The sequence below is a fragment of the Sceloporus undulatus genome, chromosome 6, assembly GCF_019175285.1.
Source record: "Sceloporus undulatus isolate JIND9_A2432 ecotype Alabama chromosome 6, SceUnd_v1.1, whole genome shotgun sequence".
NCBI classification, from domain to species: Eukaryota; Metazoa; Chordata; class Lepidosauria; order Squamata; family Phrynosomatidae; genus Sceloporus; species Sceloporus undulatus.
The window spans coordinates 169852950-169876782 of NC_056527.1; the positions used below are offsets into that span (position 1 = coordinate 169852950).

At 57.3% G+C, this 23833-nt stretch overlaps 2 protein-coding genes across 6 annotated transcripts; both read right to left on the minus strand.

Moving 5' to 3' along the window:
- Positions 1 to 1057: 1057 nt before the first annotated feature.
- On the minus strand, positions 1058 to 11653 carry MAN2A2 (mannosidase alpha class 2A member 2). Of its 3 annotated transcripts, none has more exons than XM_042472631.1 (22): positions 11356 to 11649; positions 10857 to 11213; positions 10598 to 10742; positions 9978 to 10149; positions 9400 to 9527; positions 8963 to 9136; positions 8584 to 8770; positions 8125 to 8302; positions 7560 to 7762; positions 7269 to 7451; positions 7036 to 7150; positions 6750 to 6817; positions 5698 to 5863; positions 5029 to 5265; positions 4781 to 4903; positions 4563 to 4677; positions 4319 to 4452; positions 4070 to 4211; positions 3776 to 3909; positions 2192 to 2386; positions 1828 to 1938; positions 1058 to 1728 (listed from the first exon to the last, which is right to left on the minus strand). In XM_042472631.1, exons 1-22 carry the CDS (start codon positions 11485 to 11487, stop codon positions 1573 to 1575), a joined length of 3555 nt encoding a protein of 1184 aa, XP_042328565.1. In that variant the 5' UTR covers positions 11488 to 11649; the 3' UTR covers positions 1058 to 1572. The 3 variants fall into 3 exon arrangements, 2 of the variants coding, with proteins under 2 accessions (XP_042328565.1, XP_042328566.1); XR_006104488.1 differs by having other exon boundaries at positions 1587 to 1728; positions 2106 to 2386; positions 11356 to 11652; XM_042472632.1 differs by lacking the exons at positions 1058 to 1728; positions 1828 to 1938; positions 2192 to 2386 and adding an exon at positions 2393 to 2685 and having other exon boundaries at positions 11356 to 11653.
- A 214-nt stretch (positions 11654 to 11867) lies between these two features.
- FES (FES proto-oncogene, tyrosine kinase) lies at positions 11868 to 23601 on the minus strand. 3 transcript variants are annotated; one of them, XM_042472637.1, is made up of 19 exons: positions 23448 to 23601; positions 22311 to 22564; positions 21303 to 21476; positions 20898 to 20994; positions 20139 to 20322; positions 19916 to 20053; positions 19650 to 19775; positions 18842 to 18964; positions 18085 to 18277; positions 17570 to 17653; positions 17138 to 17347; positions 16633 to 16755; positions 16450 to 16503; positions 15844 to 15962; positions 15407 to 15501; positions 14035 to 14158; positions 13584 to 13741; positions 13196 to 13318; positions 11868 to 12528 (listed from the first exon to the last, which is right to left on the minus strand). In XM_042472637.1, exons 2-19 carry the CDS (start codon positions 22521 to 22523, stop codon positions 12380 to 12382), a joined length of 2487 nt encoding a protein of 828 aa, XP_042328571.1. In that variant the 5' UTR covers positions 22524 to 22564; positions 23448 to 23601; the 3' UTR covers positions 11868 to 12379. The 3 variants fall into 3 exon arrangements, with proteins under 3 accessions (XP_042328571.1, XP_042328570.1, XP_042328572.1); XM_042472636.1 differs by lacking the exon at positions 23448 to 23601 and adding an exon at positions 23165 to 23279; XM_042472638.1 differs by lacking the exon at positions 23448 to 23601 and adding an exon at positions 23225 to 23274.
- Between the last annotated feature and the right edge of the window lie 232 nt (positions 23602 to 23833).

Below are 23833 nucleotides of genomic sequence, written 5' to 3' on the forward strand. Positions count from 1 at the left end.
CCAGAGCCTCCAATGTTTGTCTTGTCTGCAAGTTCTTGCTTATGTGCCAAGGAGGCTGCTGGCAGCCAGGATGCATCCTAGCAAAAGAAGCAGCTCCGCAGGATAAGGAATGGTCCCCCAGGCTGGCACCATGCACCCTGACTGCCCCCATGGGAACCTGAGGCACCCCAGGGCCTTCATTTGGCAGTGGTGGTCTCTATGGCAGCCCTGGGTCCCAGAGGCAGGTGGTGCACAAAAGGCCCTATTAGGCGCTTCTCTTTGTAAGATGAGTGGTGTGCGGAACTCTTGCATTTCCTCCAGTTACATACAGGTGCATGAGGTTTTTGTGTTAGGTGAGTGCAATGATCCCAAAGGTTAGCGGCTGTGGAGGGGGAGGAGAGGATGCAGAGGCTCACGTTGGGCAGGGTTTAGTTTCAGCTTCTGTTTGCCCAGAACAGGCATGTGACACATCACATTCAACCCACCTGGGCTTCCTCATAGCAACATTGCTGCAGCCTCCTGGTTCTGTGCTTCCCTTGGAACCGAAAATCCTGAAACGGGGCAGAAGAGCCCAACCCTTCAGTGGAATAGCACATGGCTAAGAATCCCACTGCTGTCATCCATCCACTGCTTTACCATGTCCCCCAAACTCAGAATTGAGGTCAAGCTTCCAGCTGAGGCAGCCTTGACTCCATGTGCAGGAAGACGCGGCTGCCAGGCAAAGTAGTTCTGATCACTCCCCTGGTACCCTCCTGGACTGAACGGCGAGACTCCTTAACCACCTCCGTGTTGGGCTAAATAAACTGGAGGATCCTGAATAGGTTGCGGGGAGGGGCTAGTGCTGCTGCTCAGCTTGAGGCTCAAGACATAAAATGGCAATGAAAGGGACCTGACAGTTATCTAGTCCAAGTCCCATTTGCAGGAAATTAGTGCTCCTGAAAAGTGCCATGGAACCTCTGCTTAAAGCCCTCCACATCTTTGGGAATCTACATGGCTTTGGCTTCTCCAGTCGAGTTTAGAAGAATACCACCCTCTCGTCGCAATTCAGCAAGACGCAAAGGACAACTCCAGAGCCAAATGCTTTTCAAATGTTTTCTCAAAGCTTCTTCCTAGCTCTAGGAAGCTCACACACTTCATTACCTTCCAGTGTTTGCTACATCATCAAGTCTGCCATCCCTCAGTGGGCAGCCAAGGGGAGAACATCCAGCCTCCCTCCCTGAGAGCGGGCAGGGCAGGGGCTGAGGCTGGGCTGGGCTTTCTCCAGTGTGCCCCTGCCACCCCCAACACTCCTCCGGTCGCACATCACCCTGAGCAGCTGGGATCACAACGCCCAGGCCTTTGTGTCCAAGGACTTCACATGTTGGCAGCAATGCGGCGGCTGCCACTGGCTTTTGCCACAGCATCTTTGAGAAAAAATAAATAAAAACACAGCAGTTTGGCCTTTGCAGCGCCCTGGCTGTACTCCCCAACCTTCAAGGCAACACTTGGCAGGCCCTGAGGCAGGGAGCGGAAGAAAGATGCATCCACAGCCAGACCCTTCTGCTATGCCTGGCTGGCCGTTATCTCCAGTTTGACCCAGTCTGGCCAGGGGTGCTACCCGAGGCGAAGGCGGAAGGTGGCAATTTCCATGGGGTCTAAGTGGACAACAGTGCTGTTGAGGGGCGAAGGGGCCAGCGGATACATCAGTGTCAAGGAGTAGGGCTGCAAGGAGGCCACTTCCAGGCCTTGGAACAGCCCCCCCAGGGCCACCTGAGGGGCGAAAAGGTCTTGGTTAGGAGGGCAGAGGCAGCACCTAAGCCAGACAAGGAGGCCCAGACCCACCCCACCCACCCATTTCTCCTGACCCACCATGCCCTGGGTGGTGGTGCAGTTGAAGCCCAGGTTCCTGGCCTCCAGGCCGCAGTCAAAGCCCTTCCGGTGCAGGATCAGAGCCATCTCAGTGGAGGGCAGGGAGTCATCCTGGGAAAATACAGTCAGGCATCAGCATGGCAAGCTGAGAACCAGCCAGACTGGAGGAGGGAAATGGGGAGGCCTCCATATGGTGGAGCACATGGGAGTCCCCAAAACGCCTCCTGTTCGGATGAGCTCTTTGCTTAAAAAGGCGTCACAAGAGTCCCTCCGCTTACCTCTGCCTCCACCCTTTCTGTAACTGAATGAAACTAAGATCGGTCTCTCTCTCAGTGATGAGTTGGGGGGCGCACCCAGAGCTCACCTCTCCTTGCAGGCTGCGCAGGTTGAGGAGGTGGAAGTCGCAGGGGAGAGTGGCTGTCAAAGGCACAAAGGACCGCAGGGCCGGAGGTGAGGGCTTCTCCGGGGCGAGCGGCATGGCCAGCACCTCAGTGTTCAGTTGCATGGAGCTCATGTGGCTCAGCAGTGATGGGAAGCTGACCGGCTGGCCATCCAGGACCTGTGGCCACAAGAACTGGTGGGTGAGCACGCAAGGACAGGGCACCATCCCTGGGGCAGGGCTGCTGGAGAAGGTTGCTCGCAGGTGCAACTCCCACTCGGCCCCACAAAATCTCTATGCTATGGCCACTGAGCTATGAGCTGGGCTAACACACACGTGCACACACAGGGCTGCCGGCTACGTCACCACCAGCGAGCGCACAACACAGGGCTGGGTTTTACCTCTGGGCCGCCGGCCTTGCTGCCGGGGAAGACCAAGTCTCTAAGCACGGAAGCCAGTTTGGAAAAGAGGCTGGAGCGCTGGGGAGGGGGTGACGAGAACAGCAGCCGCGTTATCAGGGCAAAATGGTTACCCAGCCCTCGCCAGAGGAAGGCCAGGCCAGGTGAGTGGTGGGTGCGCTCCCCCAGGGCATCCCACTTGTTCGCATCTCCCACTTTGACCCTTCCTCCTTGTTTAACACTCCCTCAGGATGGATCCCAGGGCATTTCTGCTTCCAGAGAGGGGCACTGAGCTGCCCTGTCCTCAGTTTTCCTAAGGAATCCTGTCCTGTAAATTAGGACGAATTTCTGCCCCCAGGCCCCTCAGTGGGTTGCTTGGATAGCTACAGATGGCAAGGAAAAAGCACCATCCCCTGGAAGCCCACTTCTGGCTTTGAAAGCCACATTTTTGGGAGGTTAAATAGTGCAGGCGGGGCTCCCACATATTTAAAGGGGGAATATTGACTCCAGCAGGAGCAGATCAGGCAGCCAAGGGCTGCAACACAATCCCAAAGGTTGCGCTTTGCCCAGCCTTGGATTACATAGGTATTTGGCACTTACCCTTCTCACACTCAACATATAAAGAGTGAAGCTGTTTTGGGTTTTGTCTCCAATATACTTGAACAGGCAGAAAAGCAGCTGGAATTAGCTGCCTGGGGATTGGGGCCAAGAAACAGGTAGGAGGGGGAGGGAGAGGCCACCTTGCAGACCCATCACAGGTGAATAACTAATGGGAAGGTGCATAACAAATGGCAGCCCTGAGCACCTCGGAGCTTTCCTCAGTAAGGGATGCCCAGTGATGGCCAAGTCTTTCCATCACCCGCCAGAGGCAGCCCGACTTTGGGATCAGTGTGCAGGCAATGGCTTCCCTCCCAGGAAGAGCAACATGGGCTAGACTCCCCGCAAGGTTGTTTGTGGCAGGAGGAGCTGCCAGACAGCACCTGCAGCAAGTGGATTGCGAGCAAAACCCATGTCTTGTTCCCTGCAGGCCCTTCCCATAAAACTCGGGCATGGGTCCCTCGCTCCTGACACCCATGCACTTGTGCAAAGGCTAAAAACCCCAAGGCAAGGGGCAATTGAGGGAGAGAGAGAGGGGAGGAGATCCCAACAACCCCCAGCCTGCATTCGGCACCTTGTTGGCTTGGCTGTGTCGCTCCAGGAGGAGACGGAAACGGTTGCAGGTCCGCTTGTTGTCTTTCAGCCCTTGTCCGAGGCCCCGGTTGTCGTCCTGCATGAGGCGCCGGTCGAGGATCACCTCCAGCTGGCCTGCAAATCAGGAGAAGGGAGGAAAAGTGGGGAGTCAGGGAACCCCCCAACACAGGCCTCTCTCACACAGCTGTGAATCAGCCAAGGAAGCACTTTTCCCCGGGGGGCAGCTCAAGCGTCTGGGGCTGAGCTCTGTTTGCCCCACACACCCTCCGCTCACCATTATTGAGGCTGGAGACACCCAGGGCCTGGGCTGTGTGTAAGGTCAGGCGAGTCTGCATGTCCTGGATGTAGGCCATAACTGGCATGGGGTAGAAGTTGGCCTGGAGGGGCAGCTTCTTCAGGTACTGCCGAGGCTGGATCTGCCAGGAAAGAGGATGGGAAGGAAGTCTCCTGGGGTGTGCGCACGCATGGCAACCACTCCAGCCACACCACTGTCTTGCCTCTCATCCATCTTCCTCCCAAATACCTGGAAGCCATTGAGGTCAGTGAAAAAAGTCCCCTGGCTCTCAATGTCTGTACTGAACCGCAATGCCAGCTCCTTGTTGACGTGGTCTCGGATGTCCACCAGGCAAGAGATCTCCAAGGAGAGCCCATCCACCCCTGGGAATGAAGGCAGCATTGAGGGCAGCAAGAAAGGGCCCACCGTCACTGCTGCTCCCCACAACCCAAAGAGCAGCAAATCCACCCATGCTGACCCCGCAAGCCCTCACCTGGCACATTGTAGAGGCGAACTAGTTCCTGGACATGCTGATAGTACACAGCCACCTCTGAGAAGAATGGTCCCTCAGACACTCGAATCAGGGGAGGGTCCTTGGGGACATAAGGCTGCCAGGAAGAGGCAGGTGAGAGGACAGAGGGAACAAAGGGGCCATCTTTGGGGGCCCAGGTTGCCCCACCCCACCCACCCCCAGGTCAGCCCCATCCAGACCTTGGCTTCTCCGTCAGGCAGGAAGAGGTAGGCGCCACTTTTGTCCTTGGTGCTCCTGGTCCCATAAATGAGGAACTGGCTGGTCAGCCTCCACTCCTCTTCACCTCCAGGTTGTGCCACACTCTGGCCAAGGAACAAGTGGAGCCTCCGTGAGCCCCATCGCCTCCGCCTTCCTCCTCCTCCTCTGCCGCCTGCTGCCTCCCCCCAAGTTCCCTGTGGGGCTCCCAAGCCCCAGCCCAGCTGGTCACCTTGAGTGCTCCACTGGGCCCCGAGAAACAAGCCCTCATGTGCTGGTTCTCCAGGCAGAAGTCATCCGGGGCTGCAGGGATGACTTTCACTGGGAAGGCCTCGTACTTGCGCACGGGAAGATCGCGGCCGTTCAGGAAGAGGCGCATGGAGGACTTGAACGTGTTGTGGCTGTCATAGGACTTGATCAGCTGCAGGACGGTGAGGCCCAGCGCTGGAAGCCGAAGGATGACAGAGACCTGGTGGCAAGAGCACAGGGTGGGAGAGGGAAAATGCCATCCTTCCCTGACACACCACACAGGCATCAGGTACCTCCATACGTCTGGGGAATGTGGTACTGTGTAGGTATGCACAGACACATGGGGCTTCTCAAAGGAAGTAGACTACACTATCCTCCAGGACTGAAGGAGCAGCTGGGTTCATCCCCACCCAGCCCAGAGAAAGACAGAGTACTCATCTCATCAGAAAGGTTCTGTCACGAATCTTAGTCCAGGGGTGAATGCTGCCCATGCGTCCCCAAAATAATATTTTGAAACAGTGGTGTAGCCCTTGGTGTCATGGAAGGCCACTGCAGCCCCACAGCCCTGGCACTGGCTCACTGTTGCACTACTCATTTGGGGCTCTGAGTCAGCTTCACCCTCCCTCCACAGCTGACCAGGCCCCCAAACTACCTGGAAGATGTCGGGGGCCATGTCCGTGGCAGAATTCCACTGAGCGCTGAGCTGGACAGCCAGGGGCTGACCCTCCTCATTCAGGACCCGGACGCGCGGCGTGTTCACCAGGAGGGACACCACGCTCAGGCGCTCTTGTTCCAAGGAGTTGAACACGACCACAAACCTGTATGGATGGGCAGGGAGACTGGTCAGCTCCTTCCCATCAAGAGACAGGAAAGCCCAGAATTTTTAAACATACATACACATAAAAATTGGGGGGGGGGGGTGTTTCCCCATGGATGAACTTGGAAATCATAGCAACAAAACATTTTTTCTTTAAGGCAGACATGAGGCAGAAGGAGTGAATTGCTTTTTAAGACAAAGTTTCACTCACACCCCTGTACCCAAGTCAGACTCACAGAATTAGAGAAGGGTAATTGCTGTGCAAATGCTGGAATGGCCTTCTTCTCAGTCCCAAATATAAGGGCCCGAAATAGCCTCAAGGCACCAGATTCCATCTGATCTTGGGAGCCCAGCAATGTCAGCCACAGTTAGTACTTAGATGGGAGATCACCAGGGACTACCAGGTGTTACAGGCTATATTTCAGAGGCTGGAACTGGCAAAACTACTACTACTACTACTACTACTATTATTATTGTTGTTATTATTATTATGCTTTATTTATATAGTGCTTAGATTTACACAGCGCTGTACATACAAACAATAAAATAGATAAAGTAAACCTCTCTCTCTCTTCAAAATGTAAGGCTCTGTAGTTTTAAAAGCTACCTAAGTTATGAATCATGCATTTCTTGTTTCTAAAACAGTAAAAAAAATAAAAATAGACTTGCTCTGGAAGTATTTTATCCAAAACCTGACTCTCCCAGTCTACCACCAACAAAACGAAACCAAAAGATTTCACAGTTTCGGGGAGTTCTGTGTCCCAAACCCAACTCTAGCCCTGGCTCTTTGCGGCCATGTTCCTCCCAGGCAACCAACCGCGTGCCGCCCGTTTTTGGACTCACGGCTCTGGCAGCATCCCCTGCCCCCCGAGTCCACCCACACCCACCTTGGGGCAGCCTCCAGCTTGATCACGGTTTTCTCCGGCAGGGAGTCCTGATTGAGACGCGTCTCATCCTGCAAGGGAGAATCGGGGCACACCCAGGGTGCCCCAAAGCCCTGTGAAGGAGACACTGGCCCGACCCGCCCAAGGGCCACTTGGGCCTCCCTCCTGGGACACAGCCCTTGCCACGTGCAGCACAGCTAGTGACACTGGCCCCCTGCCCCACATCCTGCCCCCATCTTTTCCCGTGGGATTCGCCTCAGGTGCAGAGAAGGTGGGCACTGCCACTCACTGCACCAAGGAAGGGCTCTGCCAGGCCATAGTGGTAGGTCTCCTTATCTGCCAGGACCAGGTAATGGGCAGCATTGATGATCACACGCTTGACATTCATTAGGGAGTGGAGCAGCCTGCAGACATGTTTTATGGAGCATGGGGAGGGAAAGGGGGAGACCCATGAGCCACAGGAGCCCCTGGAGGCCTTTGTTGCCCTGCTTTCCCCTTCAAGCCATAAATTATGGCACTTACCTGACACCGTAGTCCACAACTACAGCCTCCTTGGCTGTGCCAGTGATAGCATCATGGTGCTGGAAGAGGCCCAGGTTTCGCCGGGCGTCCGTAAGCAGGGCATAGTCTGAGAGTGGATATTTGCTGTCCATCCCAGCATGGCGAGCATGACTCACAGCCAAGCTGTACAAGATCTCAGCGCCACTGGGGTGAAAAGGACTAATTTAACAGGGGCCTCCCCTCAACATGGGCCCTGCCCTGCCCTGATCACCATCCCAGACCTGCCCTCCAAACACTCCAGGGCCTGCTCACCGGAGATGGGCCTCCAGCACACGGCCCATGCTCTTGTAGAAGGGCCGGGAGGTGTAGTAGCCGGTCCAGTAGTGGTCCTCTCGGTCTGCGTAGGAGAAGAAATCCCCGCTGACCACTGGAAAGCCAGGTGGCTGCATGCCTGGGACGATGCCCGTCTCTTTGTACAGGGCATCAAAATAATCCGAGAGCGTCCCAAACTGAGCCTGCAGGAGAGCAAGATGCAAGGCATTCTGGGCTACAGAAGGAATTGCCATGCCAAAAGGATGACCAACTGTCTGAGACACCCCTGGGCTCCAGGGAGGGGCTATGTGCCCATACAGTGCCCTACAATGAAGAAAAGAGGGGCTGCTCCATGGAACAGGGATAGGCACCCTAAAGCCCTCCAGATCTTTTGGATTCCCATTGGCTGCAGGCAAAGAATTCTGGGTGCTGGTCCAGCGTACCTGGAGGGCACCAGGCAACCCAGCTTTGAATGCAACAGAGCCAACTTTTGCTTCCCCAGGGGCAGGTGGCACCAGTCAAGCGCCCCCTCCATCTCCTTTGCCCCCCTGGCAGTGGGGGGTACCTGCACATGGAGGTCAGGATGGGCATTGAAGAAGTCAAAGAGACGCTGGTAGTTGAGGAACTGGGCGTCCCACTCCTGGGGCTTGTCGTAGCGGAAGTCGTCTCCCAGTGGCACCAGCAGCACCTTGCTCCGATAGAGCTTAGACTTCTTCCGGTACTGGTCCAGCAGGAGCTGGGCCCTGGTGAGAGTGGGAGGATGGTGGGATCAGCATCCTTGCCAACATAGCTCCAAAGGGGGCTCTTTGCCGGCACCCCAGTGTCATTGCCAGAAACATGGGGGCCCCATAGGTACATGTGAGGGGGCAGGTGTGCCAGGGCAGAGTGCCCAGAGCCAGGGAAGCAGGAGATCAGTTGGTGCTGGGTAAGGAGGCAATCCAGGGGGATGGGCTGCAGGAAATAAGGGGTGCCCCCTTCCTCTCTTCCCTGACCCCACCAGGAGTGGGTGCCAGAGGCGACTCACCGCTCAGCCACATTGGCGCTGGTGATGGCTTTGGGTGGCACTTTCCAGGGGCAGTTGATACGCCCCCCTGGCAGGCGCTTGAAGTCAAACTGGCAGCAGATCTTGGGGTCAGGACCACAAGTGTGGGGCACATCGTAGCTGTAGAAGGGCATCATGTGGCAAAGGATGTCTGTGCTGGAGTCTGGATCTGAGGAGGCCCAAAACAGAGATGTGAGAATCTCGGTTTGGGCCGGGGGAGGGGGGGCTGGAAGGAGTCTGGGGCTTCTTGGGTTGGGGGATAACTTCTTGCCCTCTGAGAGGACGCTAGGAGACCATTTGCAGAGCAAGCGACCACCTGCCATCTTCCCAAAGGGGCCAGAGAACACAGAGTAAGCCTCACCCCAGCTCTGCCTCCACATGAACTCCAGATTCTTGGTAGCTGCAAAGTGCTTCTTGATGGCGTAGTGGACCCGCTGGATGAGCATACTGGTCAGGTTGGCACGGCGCAGGATGTATGGCATGGTGGCGCTGTGGCCAAAGGGATCTACGGCCCAGCCAGACCGTGGCATCACCCCTGGAGAACAAGGAGCAGAGGAGGCCTTGGAAGGGAGGGAGGGAGGGAGGAACCTGGGCTCTCCTGGTTTCCTCACGATAAAAAAAAAAGCTCTGTGAAACTGAAAAGCCAAATTCCAATTGCCCTGAAGGTTCAATAGAAGTTATACCTCAGCTTCTCTCCTGTCCTTTGGAGCCAATGTAGGCTCAGAATGCGCCTCTGTTGCTCCCACCTGCCCACAGACCTCAATGGAGCATGTGCAGCACGCGTGGAGGCTTGCTCACCAATGTTCTTCTCCAGCCACTGGTGTCCTTCGATGAGCTGGTCGATCATGGCAAAGTAGTGGGAGTTGGCTTCGTCCGGCATCACCCAGCCTCCGGTCGCCATCTCCAGCTGCCCATTGCCCACAAGCCTGTTGGGGAGGAGGGCAAGTCAGAGTCAGGAGTGCCTGGGAGACATCCACTGCCATTATTCAGTATTTTGATGCCTTTTTAAAACAAATAAAGACATAAAATTCTCCAGGAACCCATCAAGGATACATTTGGTTAAAACGTCATGATAAAACAACGACAACAACAACAGAGCATGCACATCTTCATTTTAAAAGCCCTAAGGCACAAATGTCAAAGATGGTGATCCTGCAGCTAGAAACCGGATCCAGCGAGGAGGAGGAGGAGGAGGAGGAGGAGGACGGAAGCCACTCTCCCCTGCCTTCCTCAGGAAGAGGGCACTTCAAAGCAGGAAGGACTGGATGTGCCAACGCAGGAGACCCATATGGGCAGAGGTGCTGCTCCTCTGAAAACAGTCTACCCCCAAATTTCAATGGACAATGCCCCCCACTGCATGCCCCCCCGGCCTCTACCTGCGGACGGCAGCCCGTTTCTGGGCACTGATGTTGTCCCACCATTTGGAGAAGAAGGAGACCTCGGACCAAATGAAGCGCCGCCGTGGGTCCTCCTGCAGCTTGGTCACCATGCTGTTCAAGATGTGCTGCGTCTGGTCGAAGTAATACTTGTCAAAGGTCTTGATCCAGCCTTGGTGGGGCAGGAAAGAAGAGCATCACTACAGACCCCCAATGGCACCTCAGGTGGTCTCCCGACTGCCCTCCCGTTGCTCCTGGGCAACCGCCAGACATGGAGTGGCCCTACTCTGGCTTGGAGGAGGCGGCGGCGGAGGAGTCTCTTGGGCCAGCAGCTCCAGCCAGCCACTCCGGGGGTTACGGGGAGCTGGCTGAGGAAGGCCTTCCCAAGGGACTCTGTGTCTGCAGAAGGATTGGGCTTGGCCAGGGCCCCTTGGCCTTTGCCCTTCAAAAGCAGCCTCCTCAGCACATGTACAGGGGACCGTTCCCAGGGGGGCCAGGGCTCTGGGTGTGAGGTTTCGGAGGCTGAAGGCAGCGAGCGGATGAGGCCAGGGCCGGGGCTGGTGGTGGTGGTGCCAGGCAAGGCCTCCCGGCCAGGGCACCTAGCCTGGCCCAAGGCCTACCTGGGTCGTTGTGGGAGTGGGGCACCACGAAGACCCGCAGGCCGCCCTCGTCCCACTCGTGGGGTTCGTAGCTGATGTCGAAGCCCTGCTTCCAGACCCCGCCGTCCTGGTTGTCGAAGGGCAGCGAGGCGGAGACGGCCATCATCTGCGGAAGGAGGCCAGGGCTAGCCAGGGAGGGTCCCCACCGCCCTCTCCCCCTGCTGCCCCTCTCCCGAGCCTCAGGCCCAAGGGCTGGGGCCACGCTCCCCGGGCAGCTGACCTGCAAGGCCGCCTGCTGCTGCTGCTGCTGCTGCTGGGCCCGGGGCCTGCTGCTGCTGCTGGCGGTGCTGCTGGTGTCGGTGCTGCTGCGGAGGGCGAAGCGGCAGTCCTGGGGGGCCAGGGCCAGGAAGGTGGGGCGGCCCTCGGGGGGCAGGAGCCAGGAGCCGTTGGGGAGGCGGAGGGGCAGGGCCAGGCCAGGGGCCCCCGAGCGGCCCTCCCGGGGCCCCCCCTGGGCCTGGGCCTCGGCGTTGGCGGTGAGCTCCAGCACCGAGTCCTTGATGTGGCTGATGATCTCGTGGTTCTCCTCCAGGAGCTGCTCCAGCTGCTCGATGCGGTTCTGCAGCACCGAGATCTGGCTCTGGAGAGCAAGCGGGAGAGAGGGAGAGAGGGAGGCTTCAGCGGCCGGGGCCGGGCCTGGCTTGCTCGCCTGCCTGCCTGCCTGCCTGCCTGCCCCGGCGGCCGGAGGGAGGCCGGGCCCCGCTGCTGCTGCTGCTACTGACCCGGGGGAAGCTGGCGGCGCCGGGGCTCCTGGCCGGATCGGGCTGGACGCGGTCGAGCATCAGGTAGAGCGAGAAGACGGCCACGCAGAAGATGGCCGCCCCGCACACCGTCACCTGCTTCTTCAGCTTCATCCCGGACGGAGCCCGAGCCAAGGGAGGGAGACTAGGGAGCCTCCCAGGGAAGAAGAGGAGCCCAAGGCAGGCAGCCAGGCGGGCGGAGGGAGGCTCAGCCCCAAGGAGGCCTTAATCCCGAGCCAGGCCCCGGAGGCCCAGCGGAGCGTCCGAGGCAGCCCTGCCAGGGAGAGCCGGGGAAGGAGGAGGAGCCTGGAAGAGAGAGGCCCCGCCGGCCGCGGATCCGGAGATGCTGATCGCGAACCTGAACCGAAGGGAGGGCTCCAAGGGGAAGGAGCCCTCCCTCTGCGTCCCCTGCAAGGGACCCGGGGCCTCCCTTCTCCCTCCTCCGGGGCCCTTCAGGGACTCTGCTCCGGGCAAAGGCCCGCTGCTCAGGGGGCCTTCTTTGGGCCTCTGGGGAGGAGGGAGGGAGGGCTGCAGACGCTGCTTGGTTGGGATCCTTTGATTGCTCCTTGCTTTTCTTTTGTCTGCCATCGTCCTTCTTCCATTCTACAGTTAGAATCACCAGGTAAACCGGACCTAGGCCTTTTCGCCCCCCCCCCTGTGCCCACCTTCCAGAAGGGCTTCTTCCTGACCTTTGGCCAGCAGCCTCTGTCTGGGGCTGGCATCTTCAGAGACAGATGCTGGCGAAACGTCAGGAAGAGACTCTTCTGGAAGGTGGCCACAGAGCCCCCGGAAAACCCCCCAGAAACCTAGGATGCCAGCCAGGAAAGCCTCCGACGCCAGTATTTAGAAGGTAAATGAAACCGTTTCATTGCGATGCCAGGGAGGAACGGCAGAAGAAGAGACAAAGCAGGTGGGTCTCCCAATAGGATTCGGCTGGGGCTCCTTGAAAGTCCTTCCATGCAGTCTGTCCCCAAAAGAGCCCCTCTTCTCCCAGGCGCTGGGCCTGTCACCACCGCTGCTGCCTGGCCTGGAGGGCCACCAGCTCTTGGAGGATGGTACTGAAGGTGGGACGGCTCCGTGGCTCGTATTCCCAGCAGCGCAGCATGAGCTGGTAGACCTCCTGCGGACACTGGTCTGGCGCGCTCAGCCGGAGCCCTTTGGGCCAAAGGAGAAGAGACAGACAGTGGTCAGCCAAGGAATAGAGGGACAAGAGGGTGCCTCCGGCCTAAATCCAGGGAGAGGGGGTCTGCTTGGCTGCCTGGCACATTTCTAGACAGCCGGTCCTCAGATAAGAGCACATGGCAGAGACAAATCTTAGCACAGGGAGGGAATTGGGCAGCCTCTCCCAGATGTTCTTGGACTCCAACTGTGGGAGCCAAAGGCTGAGGGCACCACCACCGCCAGGAAAGGCCTCCCTCCAGGCTGCTCTGGAGCCCTCCTCATGCCACCTGGAAGAGCCTCCAGAGCACATGAATGGCCTGGTCCAGGGGCCAAAGGGCCATTGCCTTTGTCTGGCCTCCTGAGGCAGTGGTTCAACTGCCCTTGCCTCCAGGCGCCTCCTTCTCTGGGACGATGGAGGGTCTCTGTCAGGGGCCAGAGTTACCAAGGACCAGGGCACCCCAGCCTCCCTTCAAAGTGCCTTGGATCCCATTTGGGAGATAGAAATGTACTAAATAAATCAATATCTTAGATTGGAAGCCACGTTGGCTCCCATGGAGAGAGAAGGCAGAGTATGGATTAATGAAATGAAGAAACAAGCGGGATTTGTCTCATGGGAGCCAGGGGCGGAGAAGACCCCTCTGGCCCTCCCACAGGGGCTCACCTCTCTCCACAGCCTCACGGGTTTGCTGGTTGCTCATGTTGGGGTACGGCGTGGCCCCAAGACTGAAGGCTTCCCAGAGCAGGATCCCAAAGCTCCAGACGTCACTTTGGGAGGAGTACCGTCCTGAGGGGGGAAAGAGGGCCGTGAGCGACCCAGGCCCACCCCCGGCTCATGCCCCAAGGAACCCAAGGCTGTATGGAGGGATGGGGGCCTCTCTAACTGCCATGGCCTCCTGAACCTCCCAATGCCCTTGGACTTCAGCTCCCATCAGTCCTTTAGCCACTGTAGCCAAGGCTGAAAAGGCATGCTGGGAGATGCAGTCCAACAACATCCAGAAGGCCACATGGGTCCGTTCCCAGCCAAGAGCCGCACCCAGAGCCATTGGTACCATGAGTGAGTGCCTCTGGAGCTGTCCACTTCACAGGGATCTGCTTCATGCCGCCGGTGGAGGCATACACGCCATCTTCCTGCTCCCGCGACATCCCAAAGTCACTGATCTTCAGCATGTACTTCTCGGTCACCAGGCAGTTCCGGGCTGCCAGGTCGCTGAGGGCAGGAGACCAAGAAGACCCACAACTGGTGAACACCTGGCACTGAAACCCCCTCCACAAGCTCTCCTTTCTTCACATGACATGGTTGCCATGGGCCAACTGTTGCTGAGGGTTTGCCCCCAGCTGGCCAGAGGCAAAGAAAACTGGGTGCCCAGATGAGTGGGTGGCTGTTGGTGCTGCCTTTTCTCCATGGGACAAGCATGGCCAAAGTAGCCAGCTGGCAAGAGAGCCCCTCTGATGGTGAGAGGTCCCAGTAAGTGACCCAAGGAAGGTTGCCTGGGCACTCACCGGTGGATGCAGCGCTTCCCTGCCAGGTACTCCATCCCTGCAGCTGCGTCCTCCATCATCCTCAGCAGGCCCCGGGAAGTGAGGTGAGCCCCCTCATTCCGCAGGAGGCTCAAGAAGTCCCCCCCTGTGGATGCAAGGGAGGTGGGAGAGAGGTCTGGAGCCCAGTCTGGGAAGGGTGCCTGAAAGTGGTGGCATCACCCTTGGGGGCACCAGCAGCCAGGGAAGGCCCTGGCAAGCAACCAAGGCAGCATGCACGAAATCCCAAATGCATAGAGTGTTGGGATATAGCAGCTTCGCATGCTGAGACCTTCTAGTAATGCATGTCTATGGTATTTGATTGCTTACTAACAACCCCTCCTCATTTCCTGTTTACCCATGAGCACCTAACCTTTTGTTCCCAAGAATGAGAAGAGGATGAGTTGCCATTACCACTTAACTAACTAATCTGCTTGCCTGTGTCCGGAGTTGATGAAAGGATGCTGAGGCAGCATCCTTCTTGAGATGCATGCAAACTACCTTTCTACCTCATTTTTTTCTTGCAACATGATTTTGTAAGTAAGTAAACTTACTGGGAGAGGAGTGGAGCTAGTGAGTTTTCCTGCTTGCCTTATATTCCGCTGTGTGAACTCTGCTAGTAAGATTAAACAATCTTGCTTACTTTCCTGAGTTTCTAACGATCATCAAGAAAGAACTACATTTCCCAACATAGAGCAGCAATACCTTTATCGTACCAACCAGAAGGTGCAAGATCCATCACACTTGCTTTTGCAGGAGCCCACTGCCTTCTTCATCAGGCAAAGAGGGCACGTGGAGGGGAAGAGGTTTGAAAGGGGGTGAGATGAAGGCTGTGGGTAGTTTGGGTCTTGTTTGGTGTTCACCATGGCCATCCCGGCCCTTCCTAACAGCCTTCCAGTGTTTGTGGGGGGTGAGTAAAGGAGGAACTCTGTGCTGGCCTCTTGCCAGAGCAAAAGTGAGGACAAGACAGATAGCAAGGCAACATGAGATGCAATATTGTGAAAACATAACGGAGATCCTATCTGACCAAAAGCAATGTCAGCCCTGGTTAAAATGTGGATGGAAGACCTCCAAAGCACACCAGGCGCTGTAGGCGTTATTTCGGAGGAAGGAACTGGCAAAACCACCTCTGAGGATTCCTGGCCTAAGAAAAACCTGTGAAATCCATGGGGTCACCTCCAGTCAACAGGTGACTTGAAGGAACACACACAACTGTTAAGGGCCAAACCTTGTCACTTCTCTCCAGAACAAGGACCACTCCTGGCCCCCAGTTGCCCACCTGCAACTTCCCACTAGCAAGCCATGCGCCTCCTGTTCTCAGCAGAAGGGGGTCGGGGGGGGGGGGGGCTTGGCTCACCCTGAACGAGCTCCATGACGATGTAAATGGGGTGCTTCTGGGTGCAGATGCCAATCAGGCGGACAATGTTCGGATGGCTGTACTGCTTGAGGATCCTGCAAAGGGAGGAAGAACGGGCGCTGGAGGAGGGCAGCTGGTGCGAAAGAGGCCAGGGACTGACCCAGGGAAGTGGTGGTGGTGAGGGGGAAGCCTCTGTGTCTGCATAGCAATGGGAGAGCTGTTTTTGGGGTCTCCAAAGAGCTGTCCTTTTGGGGCTGGGAATCCATAGGAAAGGATGAGGCGTGTGCCAGCTGACTCCCATTCCCTGTGGCACTCTGGTGCCTCAGCTGCTCCTGGAGGTTACTGAGGCCTCTCTTTCAAATGGGAGTGAGACCACTTCCCCCCCCCCCCTGCCAACTGTGCCACCTTAGCTAGTGGTGGGGTGTCTCCTTGCCCACCTGGCCTCCTGCAGGAACTTGGCTTTGAGCTCGAGAGGGAGAGTTTCGCGGCAGGATTTCACGGCCACTGGGGTGTTGTCGTAACGTAAGCGGCCACTGAACACCTCTCCAAAGTTGCCCTGGAGAAGGAAGAAGATAGCCAAGGGCACTGCCTGCTCTCCACCTCCCCATCCCCCAGAAGAAGGGTGACCACAAACAGGGCCTACCCCACCACTTCTTGAGAGCAACTGGACGGCTGCCACTTTGCCGCACACCTGGAGGCATCTGGGAACCTCCAGGAAAAGAGTGGCACAGAGGGTGGCTAGCCAAGGGACATGCCACTTGCCTAGGATAGGGCTCTCAGAAGGAGACAGAGGGCATCTGCCCCCTCTTCAGGATGGTAACTGCGGAACGCCAGCCTTCCTTCTACCAGAAGACAGAATCTGACACCTGCCCTGCCTGTCCTACCTGGACTGCCCCCTTTTACCAGCTGGACCACCTTAGGTGAGGCCTGCACAGCACAGCTGCACCACACATGGGCCGTGTCACACCTCCAATGTGGGTCCCCTAGAAGCACTGACCTACCAGGACAGGCCCTTCCTGGCACCCTCACCAGGAGTCACTCACCTGCCCTATGCGCTCTCCAAGCAGCACATCCTCATGATCCAGCACCCATTTGTCCTGGAGGGAGAGGGGCCAGTCAATCAGTCGGTCAGTCAGTGTGTCTTGGGTCAGGACACCAGGCCATCTGACCCTCCCTCTAGCAGCCCAGAACCAGGAAGCAAGGTAGGATTGGGCCCAGAGCGGTACCTTAACAACGGGCGTGCCTAGGATGATGCCACTCTTCTTGGTGATGGGCTGCTTGGTCTTCAGGAAGTGGTCAATCAGCAGAGGGATGCTGGGGAAATCGTTCCCTTCCAGGCGGTACATGTTCTGCAGTGGGGATCCCGCCAGAGGCGTCAAGAGGTGGGCGCTGCAAACAAACCTTTGCTTCCCTTCCAAATGCCTAAATCCAGACCAGCACTCGCAGAACTTGCAGTGCTCACAATGGCTGTGAGACACTGGGACTTGTAGTCCGAGAAAGGGAGTTTCACAAATGCTGACAGCCCCACTTGAGGGCCACTGACGGGAAGCCACAGGGGCAGTTTCAGGGACCTCAGGGACAGGAGGGCATGGCGGGAGGCCTGGTGGCCACCTCCATGCCAAGCAGGCTGGAGAGATGCAGCAGTTGAGGGGCTGCTTGAGGGGTCCTCAGCTTCTCCCCCCGCCCTCTCGCCCTCTGGCTTTTGCTGCCCCCTCAGGAGTGGTCACTCACATCAGCTGCCTGGAGGATGAAGTGCTTGGGCTGCCTGTCCCAAAGCACGGAGAGGACAAACTCCTGCTTGCCTTGGCTCTCTCGCACCAAGAAGTCCCCGCTGGCCCTCAGGAGGTTCTGGACCTCTGCCCGGGGGATGGCACCATGGTACCAGGCTTGCTGGCTCAGGGGCTTCTGCGCCTCAGGCAGGATGGGCAAGGGAGGTGGCAGCTGAAAAGAGAGAAAGGGCCCTTCAGGCTACCAACCCAGCTGGCAAGCCCCACTCACCCCATGGCCATTGGGGGCCTGTCAGGAAGGGGGAAGACACATCTCAGCACCCCCTGCTCCTTCCAGTTGCTCCTCCAGCATGTACTGGGAGGAAGAGAAATGCAGGGGGCAGTTTACTGGGCATTGCCTGATCAAATGGGGATGAAGGTGGGGGAGTTCACATACCAAGAGCCGTGGGCGGAAGATACCCGCAAAGTGGTGCTTCAGGATCTCCAAGGCCGGCAACCGCCCCCCCTCACGTCCGGCCTCCTGACAGAGATGGAAGGGGCAGAATGAAGGAGAGCAGCAGCCACAGCAGCCCCCAGACATCGGGGGGGGGGGGGGGGACACAGGGAGCTATAGGCATGAGGGTTTGGACCCAATGCACTTCCTCAAGCCCCCTCCTCCATAGGAAGCCAGCCCTTGGGAGACCACCTAGACCCATATTGCACCACAGTTTCTTTCTGGCAGGCTGCTCTTCACCTGGAAACCTCTGGCATGACCAGGGGTATCAATAGTAGGGTGTGGGGGTGAACCCACCGGGTGACACCCTTAAAGGGGGCATTCATATGATGCTGGACAAGTGAGAAATAGTGTCACCTCCCTTTCTCACTTGCTTAGCAGCCACAGGAGACCCTGAACAGGCTGTTTCCTCTGCCCAGCCCCTCGGTCCGTGCCCTCCATGCCCCTCGCCCACCCACCTCTGGAGGAGAGGAAGGGGGTTGGCTTTCATCTTGTAGGGCCGGAGCAGGTGGGGGGTCTCTCTCTCCCAGCGCATCCAGCTTCTGCCTCAGCAAGTCCCTCTGGGCCTGCAGCCTGGCTTGGGTGCCCTGTGCCAGCTGGTGGAGGTGCTGGGCTTCGTGGAGGGCCTGGCGCCTGTCCAGCAGGAGGAACCTGTGGGGAGACAGTGGAGCAGCCATGCCCTGCAGAGGAGGCCCCAGGGTGGCAAGGTGCCCTGCCAGGCCACAGCCATCTCCAAAGGCTCCCCAGCCTACAGTTCCCTAGAAGCTCCATGGCTGCTTTTTTGGAGGATTCTGGGCAATTCAGAAAAAGAGTAACTTCCCCAAGATCATCCCATCCTGGGTAATTGAGATGATGCAGCTGCTGAATGCGGACAGACAATCGGATTAGCAACGTAGCACAAAGGATTGCTTAAGAAAGGCTACGCCAGGAGTGCAAGAGACTCTGTCTCAAAGCGCCTTCTGCTCTGGCCTACAGCCTCTTTGGATTGCCCCCCCACACAATTCAGCCATGGGGGAGGGACTCCCTTTTGTATGAAGGGGACCTCTTTTATGCAGCCCACTTGCTGTGGAGGAGTTTGGAGAGGAGGAAAGACAAATGGTCAGCTCCCCACACTCCAGGGTCCTCCTCACCTCTCACTTTTGGGAAGGGAAGCCACCCCACCCCACAGTTGATGCATTCACATCCCTCTCTCCCAGCCTCAGCCAACAGCCTCACCGCTCCTCCTGGCTTCCCAATGCCTCTTCGCTCTGAATTTCAGCCCTCAGGGCCTGGGCACGCTGGTGGTGGGCACGGGCACACTCTGTGGCACTAGCCAGCTCTTCTTCCAGGGAAGTCAGGCTGCCAGATAGAGACGGAAAGAGAGCCAGTGAGAGCCAGACCTTCTCACAGACGCAGATGGACCGGGAGAGTTAAACCAGGGGCCATGCTCAACATGATTGTAGAAAAGGCGCTCCTTCAAGGAACTAAGATACAAGTATCATAGCATGTGATTTTCATAACCTCCACATTTTGCATTTAGCATGTTCAGTCAATTTTGTGATTGGTCATTGAAAGGCAAACTTGGGCTTAATTTGAAGTTGATTGCTGGGGAAATCCTCTTGTGGAAAGGGAAGCATGTTTACTCACAGGGCATCTACACTCCCCTTAGGATGTAGCTTGAACCAGTGGGATCCCTGAAAGTTGCAAATGGCCTCCACATCTCAGCTCTACCCTTCTGTTGCCTAGGCTTCCAGCAACACAGACCCCAAGGGAAAAGACACCGTGGCCCCATGGCAGGTGGGCTGAGTCAGCCCCACCTCCACCTCTTCTCCTCCACCCAAAGCCCTTGATGGATTCTGTGGGTTTGGGATGGATCATCCCTGGTGGACTCCCCCCGACAACCTCTTCATCTGGAAGGATCTTAGCATAGGCAGTGTGCTTCTCCACTCGGCACAGCACTGATGGCAGAAGCAAACCTGGCTCCCTTGAGGTGGGATGAGGTGAGCCCCCCATACGGCCCCTTCCCCTGCCCCCATCTCCCCACCTGTGCTGCATGCTCTCCAGGGTCAGTTCGTTCAGCTGCAACTCCCCAGCTCTCAGGCCTTCCACCTCAGCCTCCTCCAGCAGACTCTCATCAAAGCTCACCATAACCGGGAATTCGCTCCCGCACCTGAAGAGAGCAAGAAGGGCCTAGAGCGCCATGGGGGAAAGGGGCTGCCGAGTGGGGTGCAGGTTACAGTTGGCCTCCCTAATGCCCTTCCAGACCCCAGGGAGAGGCAGCAAAGGGGAAAAGGCCAGCCAGGGGAGTACCTGCAAGGTGGGAGGAATCCTTGGTATTCAATGGCCGGCTGGATGCGGTCGATGGCCCGGCCCATGGCTTGGTGCACCGTCACCATCTCCTCTTGCACCAGGCTGGTGATGCTGGCATACTCCTGCAAGGTCACCTTTCTGTTGGGAGAGAAAGGGAAGGTTGAGGGGGCTCCATCTGTGCTCCCAGGGGAGGCAGGCACCCCCGGCTCCAGCTGCTCCTTACGTGAGGTGGGCCATCTCCTGGTGCAGGGCATGCAAGGACTGGAGCATTTCTGGCAGGGTCTGCTGGTAGTGGGTGAAATGCTGCACCTCTGCCGCCTTCAGGGCCAGAACGTATTGGTTGTGGAGGGAATAGAGCTTCCACAGGCTCCGGACATACCTGTCTTTGGCCTTCTCACGGTCCTTCTCTGATGGGAAAGCAACACAAGCCAAGGACGAGGGTAGGGAAAACCACATCGCTTGCAATCTTTTTGGGCAAACGGATGCTGCAGCACAGCACTGTGCCGCATCTCAGGTTGCCTGAGGCAGCAGAAGTCCCGGAGTGGCCCTTTTTTTGGCCACGGGGGCTATGAGGTCTCTTTCCCTACCGGACAAATGGGAGTAAAAATGGCCCAGTGCAGCTAAGTGGGAAGTGAGTCTCAGGTGGGCAAGAAAACAAAATCCTTGCAATGAGCAAGAAAGGTTACTCTACAGTGCGCTGCAATTAAAGCCGCTCAATTTAAAAAGACATCATCCCAGGTTGAGGCTGTTGGGGAAAAGGCAAACTGCATTGCTGGGGTCACCGAGAAAGGATTCAGGGCTGCCAGCCAGCACTGTATGCAGTCTTAATGCAGGGCTGAAGTGCAATTGTGTCTGGAGTACTCACCCTCACCACTCCTCAAAGGGGCCATTGTGGAGCAGGAGGAGTTGCGTTTATTTAGAAAGCACTGCAAGGAGAAAACAAAATGATCCAAACACAACCTCATCCAAAAGACAGACCCACCTTTGCTGGCCTCCTGATATTTGCGCCTGGCCTGGACGCTCTCCCGGACCTGGGTGCGATATTGGGCCCTCAGGCGCTCGGGCTCCTGCTGAGTGGCCTAGGAAGAGAAGAGCAGCCCTTTTGAAGTATGGCATGCCAGCGCTGGGAGATTGGCCAGCCTGGGCCACTGGCACAAGGCACCTCATTGGAGCCAGGCCCCAGAGGGGCAGGAGTGGCCTCCCCACCCTCTCCCATCCTGCCCCATTTCTCTGCCCACAGCCTTCTCAGCCCCAAATGTGGCAGACTGTGGCTCCCAAAATCCCTAGTCACTAGCAATGAGGCCCCAAACACCTGGAGGACCAAAGACAGAGCTGGGGAGACCCTGCCCTGCCATAAGAGCAGGAGCAGGGAGACCAAGGGCTGTACCCGGGTGAAATCCTGGCTCATTTGCTGCCACTGTTCGCTGTAGGTTCGGCGCAGCTGTTGCTTGTTCTGGATGAGGAGGCTCAGTCTGTGGAAGGGCCCAGCGAGCACAGCCTCTGCGTGGCGCTGCAGGGTTTGGCTCAGGGCCTCTGTCAGAGTCACCAGCGACCACCAACACTGCAAGGAGAAAGTGGAGGGTGGGGGAGAGAATAGGTCTGGAGAGAAAGCAGGGGGCAAGGCACTGACTGGCAGCAGCCTCTAGGGATGGTGCAATGGGCAGCCACAGGGGTAAGAGGAATGGAGGATAAATCCTATGAAGAGAAGCTGAAGGAGATGGGCATGTTCAGTCTGGTGAAGAGAAGGCCGAGGGGTGACACGGATGCAATCTTTAAGTATCTCAAGGGCTGTCCCAGAATAGAAGGGACATGTTTGTTTTCTACCAGGTCTAATAGTCTGAGATTACAGGAGAGCAGATTTCAACTGAACATTAGAAGCAGTGGGGCCAACTGCCTAAAGTGGTGGTGGAATCTCCTCCAAACATCTTCAGAAAGCAGCTGGACAGCATCCTGCTTCTGGAGATGCTCCAGTATTGGAGATTCTGCATTGAGGAGTAGGTTGGACTCCATGAACCAAAAGGCTCCTTCCAGCTCTAGGATGCCATGAGTCTGTAACAGGCAACATCAGCAGGCATTGTCAAGTAAACAGTTAACAAACAACACTAGCTGAAACTTCCTCTTCTACACAACCACTGAAGATAGAGGAGCCCTCTCCAGTTTTAACTCTTGTTGTGGGGTGTCTGTTTTTGAAGGAACCCCTGGCTTTCAGAAGTACTTTCCCAGGGAAAGTGGACCGGGGGGGAACTGGGGGCAGCAGCTTACTGGGAGAGCGGAGACCAGCAGCAGGCAGCTCTATGCCAGAGGAAAGACGTGAAGTGCAGGCCCAGGCTGAGATCCTGAAAGAGGCTAGGCTGCCTCCTTACTAGGGCTTCCAAGTGGACCCACCAGCACCTACCTGGCCGACCTGGCTGCTACCCAGCATCCCACCGCTCTCCTGCTTCCCGGCCAGGCTGTGCATCTGATGGAGAAGAGCTGCATACTCCCGGTCACTCTTGGCCCGCTGTCCCATCCACTTGCGCAGCCCCTCCAGGAGACGTAGCTCAGCTTCTTGCAGCTGCAGGAGGGCTGCGTGACCCTCAGGGCAGCCCAGCTGCAGCCCAAAGCCCATGGCAGCAAAGACTCCCACCACAGAAGAGCGTGATCCCTTCCCTAAGGGGAGTCAAGGAAAGTGGGCTCAGGGCAATGCCAGCCCACCCACCCTGGGCAGACCCTTTTCCCAGCAGGCCCGGGCAGGGAGAAGAGGCTGCCTTTCCAGACCCCACCTCGCTCTGGCCACTCCTGGGCCCTCTCCTGCTTCAGACACCACCATCTCTTGCGCTTCTTCCTCACTTCCCCCTCTGTGTTTCACAGCCTCCAGCGGCTGCAACAGCTGCTGCCCCTGCAAGGCTGAAGCAGTTCCCTAACGCTTCAGCCAGGAATCAGCCCCCCCAACCTAAGAAGTGGGCTCAAGCATGAGATGGCGCGTTTTGGGGGTCATCAAGGGCCTCAGCAGTTGGGTGGTCTGCTCACCGCTTCTGTGCCCACCGCTGCTCCCGCCAGATCTATCTGGCAGAAAAGGTGTGCAACAAAGTGTGGCCCCAGCACCCATCTTGCTCTGGGCATAGTGGCACGTAGCCAGATTCCCTCTCACTGCCCTAGAAAGAGGGATCCCAGACCTGGCTGGCTGTGGGGCCACCCTCTTCCCTCCCCACAGGCTTCCTGCTGAGAGGCTTTGTTCAGCACGCTGGGTGGTGGGCTCCACCTGCTCACCCCAGAGACAGATGGACACTCCCTTCTCCTGTCCCCTGCTACCTCCTTGCATAGGCCAACCTTGCTGCCCGCTTTCTGGGTGCTTCCTGAGACTGTGTTGGTTGTCTCTGTGTGGCCTGAGTTCTAAAGAGGAACAGGAAACCCTCCCGCATTGCAAGATTCCCCTTCCTGCACTTGGTGTTGCTGCTACTCCTGAAAGTTGCAGGGAGAGGCAGGGAGGCTGCCCAGGAGAAAAGGTCTCTTCAAGAGCAGAAGCGCCTGAAGCCTCTGCACCCACACTAACCTCCAGGTTGGCTTCTGGGAGACCAAGGCCCACCACAGCATACCCTCCATCTGTCCCAGTTTGACTCAATGGTCCCTGTCTGGATAGTTTGGGGCAGGAGACCTGAAAGACTGCTGCTGCCACTTCCTCTGGCATGAACCTGCCCACAGGTGAAGCTCAGCCCCACCGTCTGACAATGCACCCCTCCATATGGGCCCGGTGCCAGGGAAGCAGCAGCTGTGCCCATTACGGGATTCTCCTTGCCCTGCCAAGAGTAGAGACTGTCACTTCCTTTATTTAGATTTACATGGGCTGTTAAAACCAAAAAGTGTTGCAGAAGTAACATATGAAGTTGCCTTTCCATCACAATTCTCCAGTGACCAATCTAGTGGCTACTTGGTCAGGCC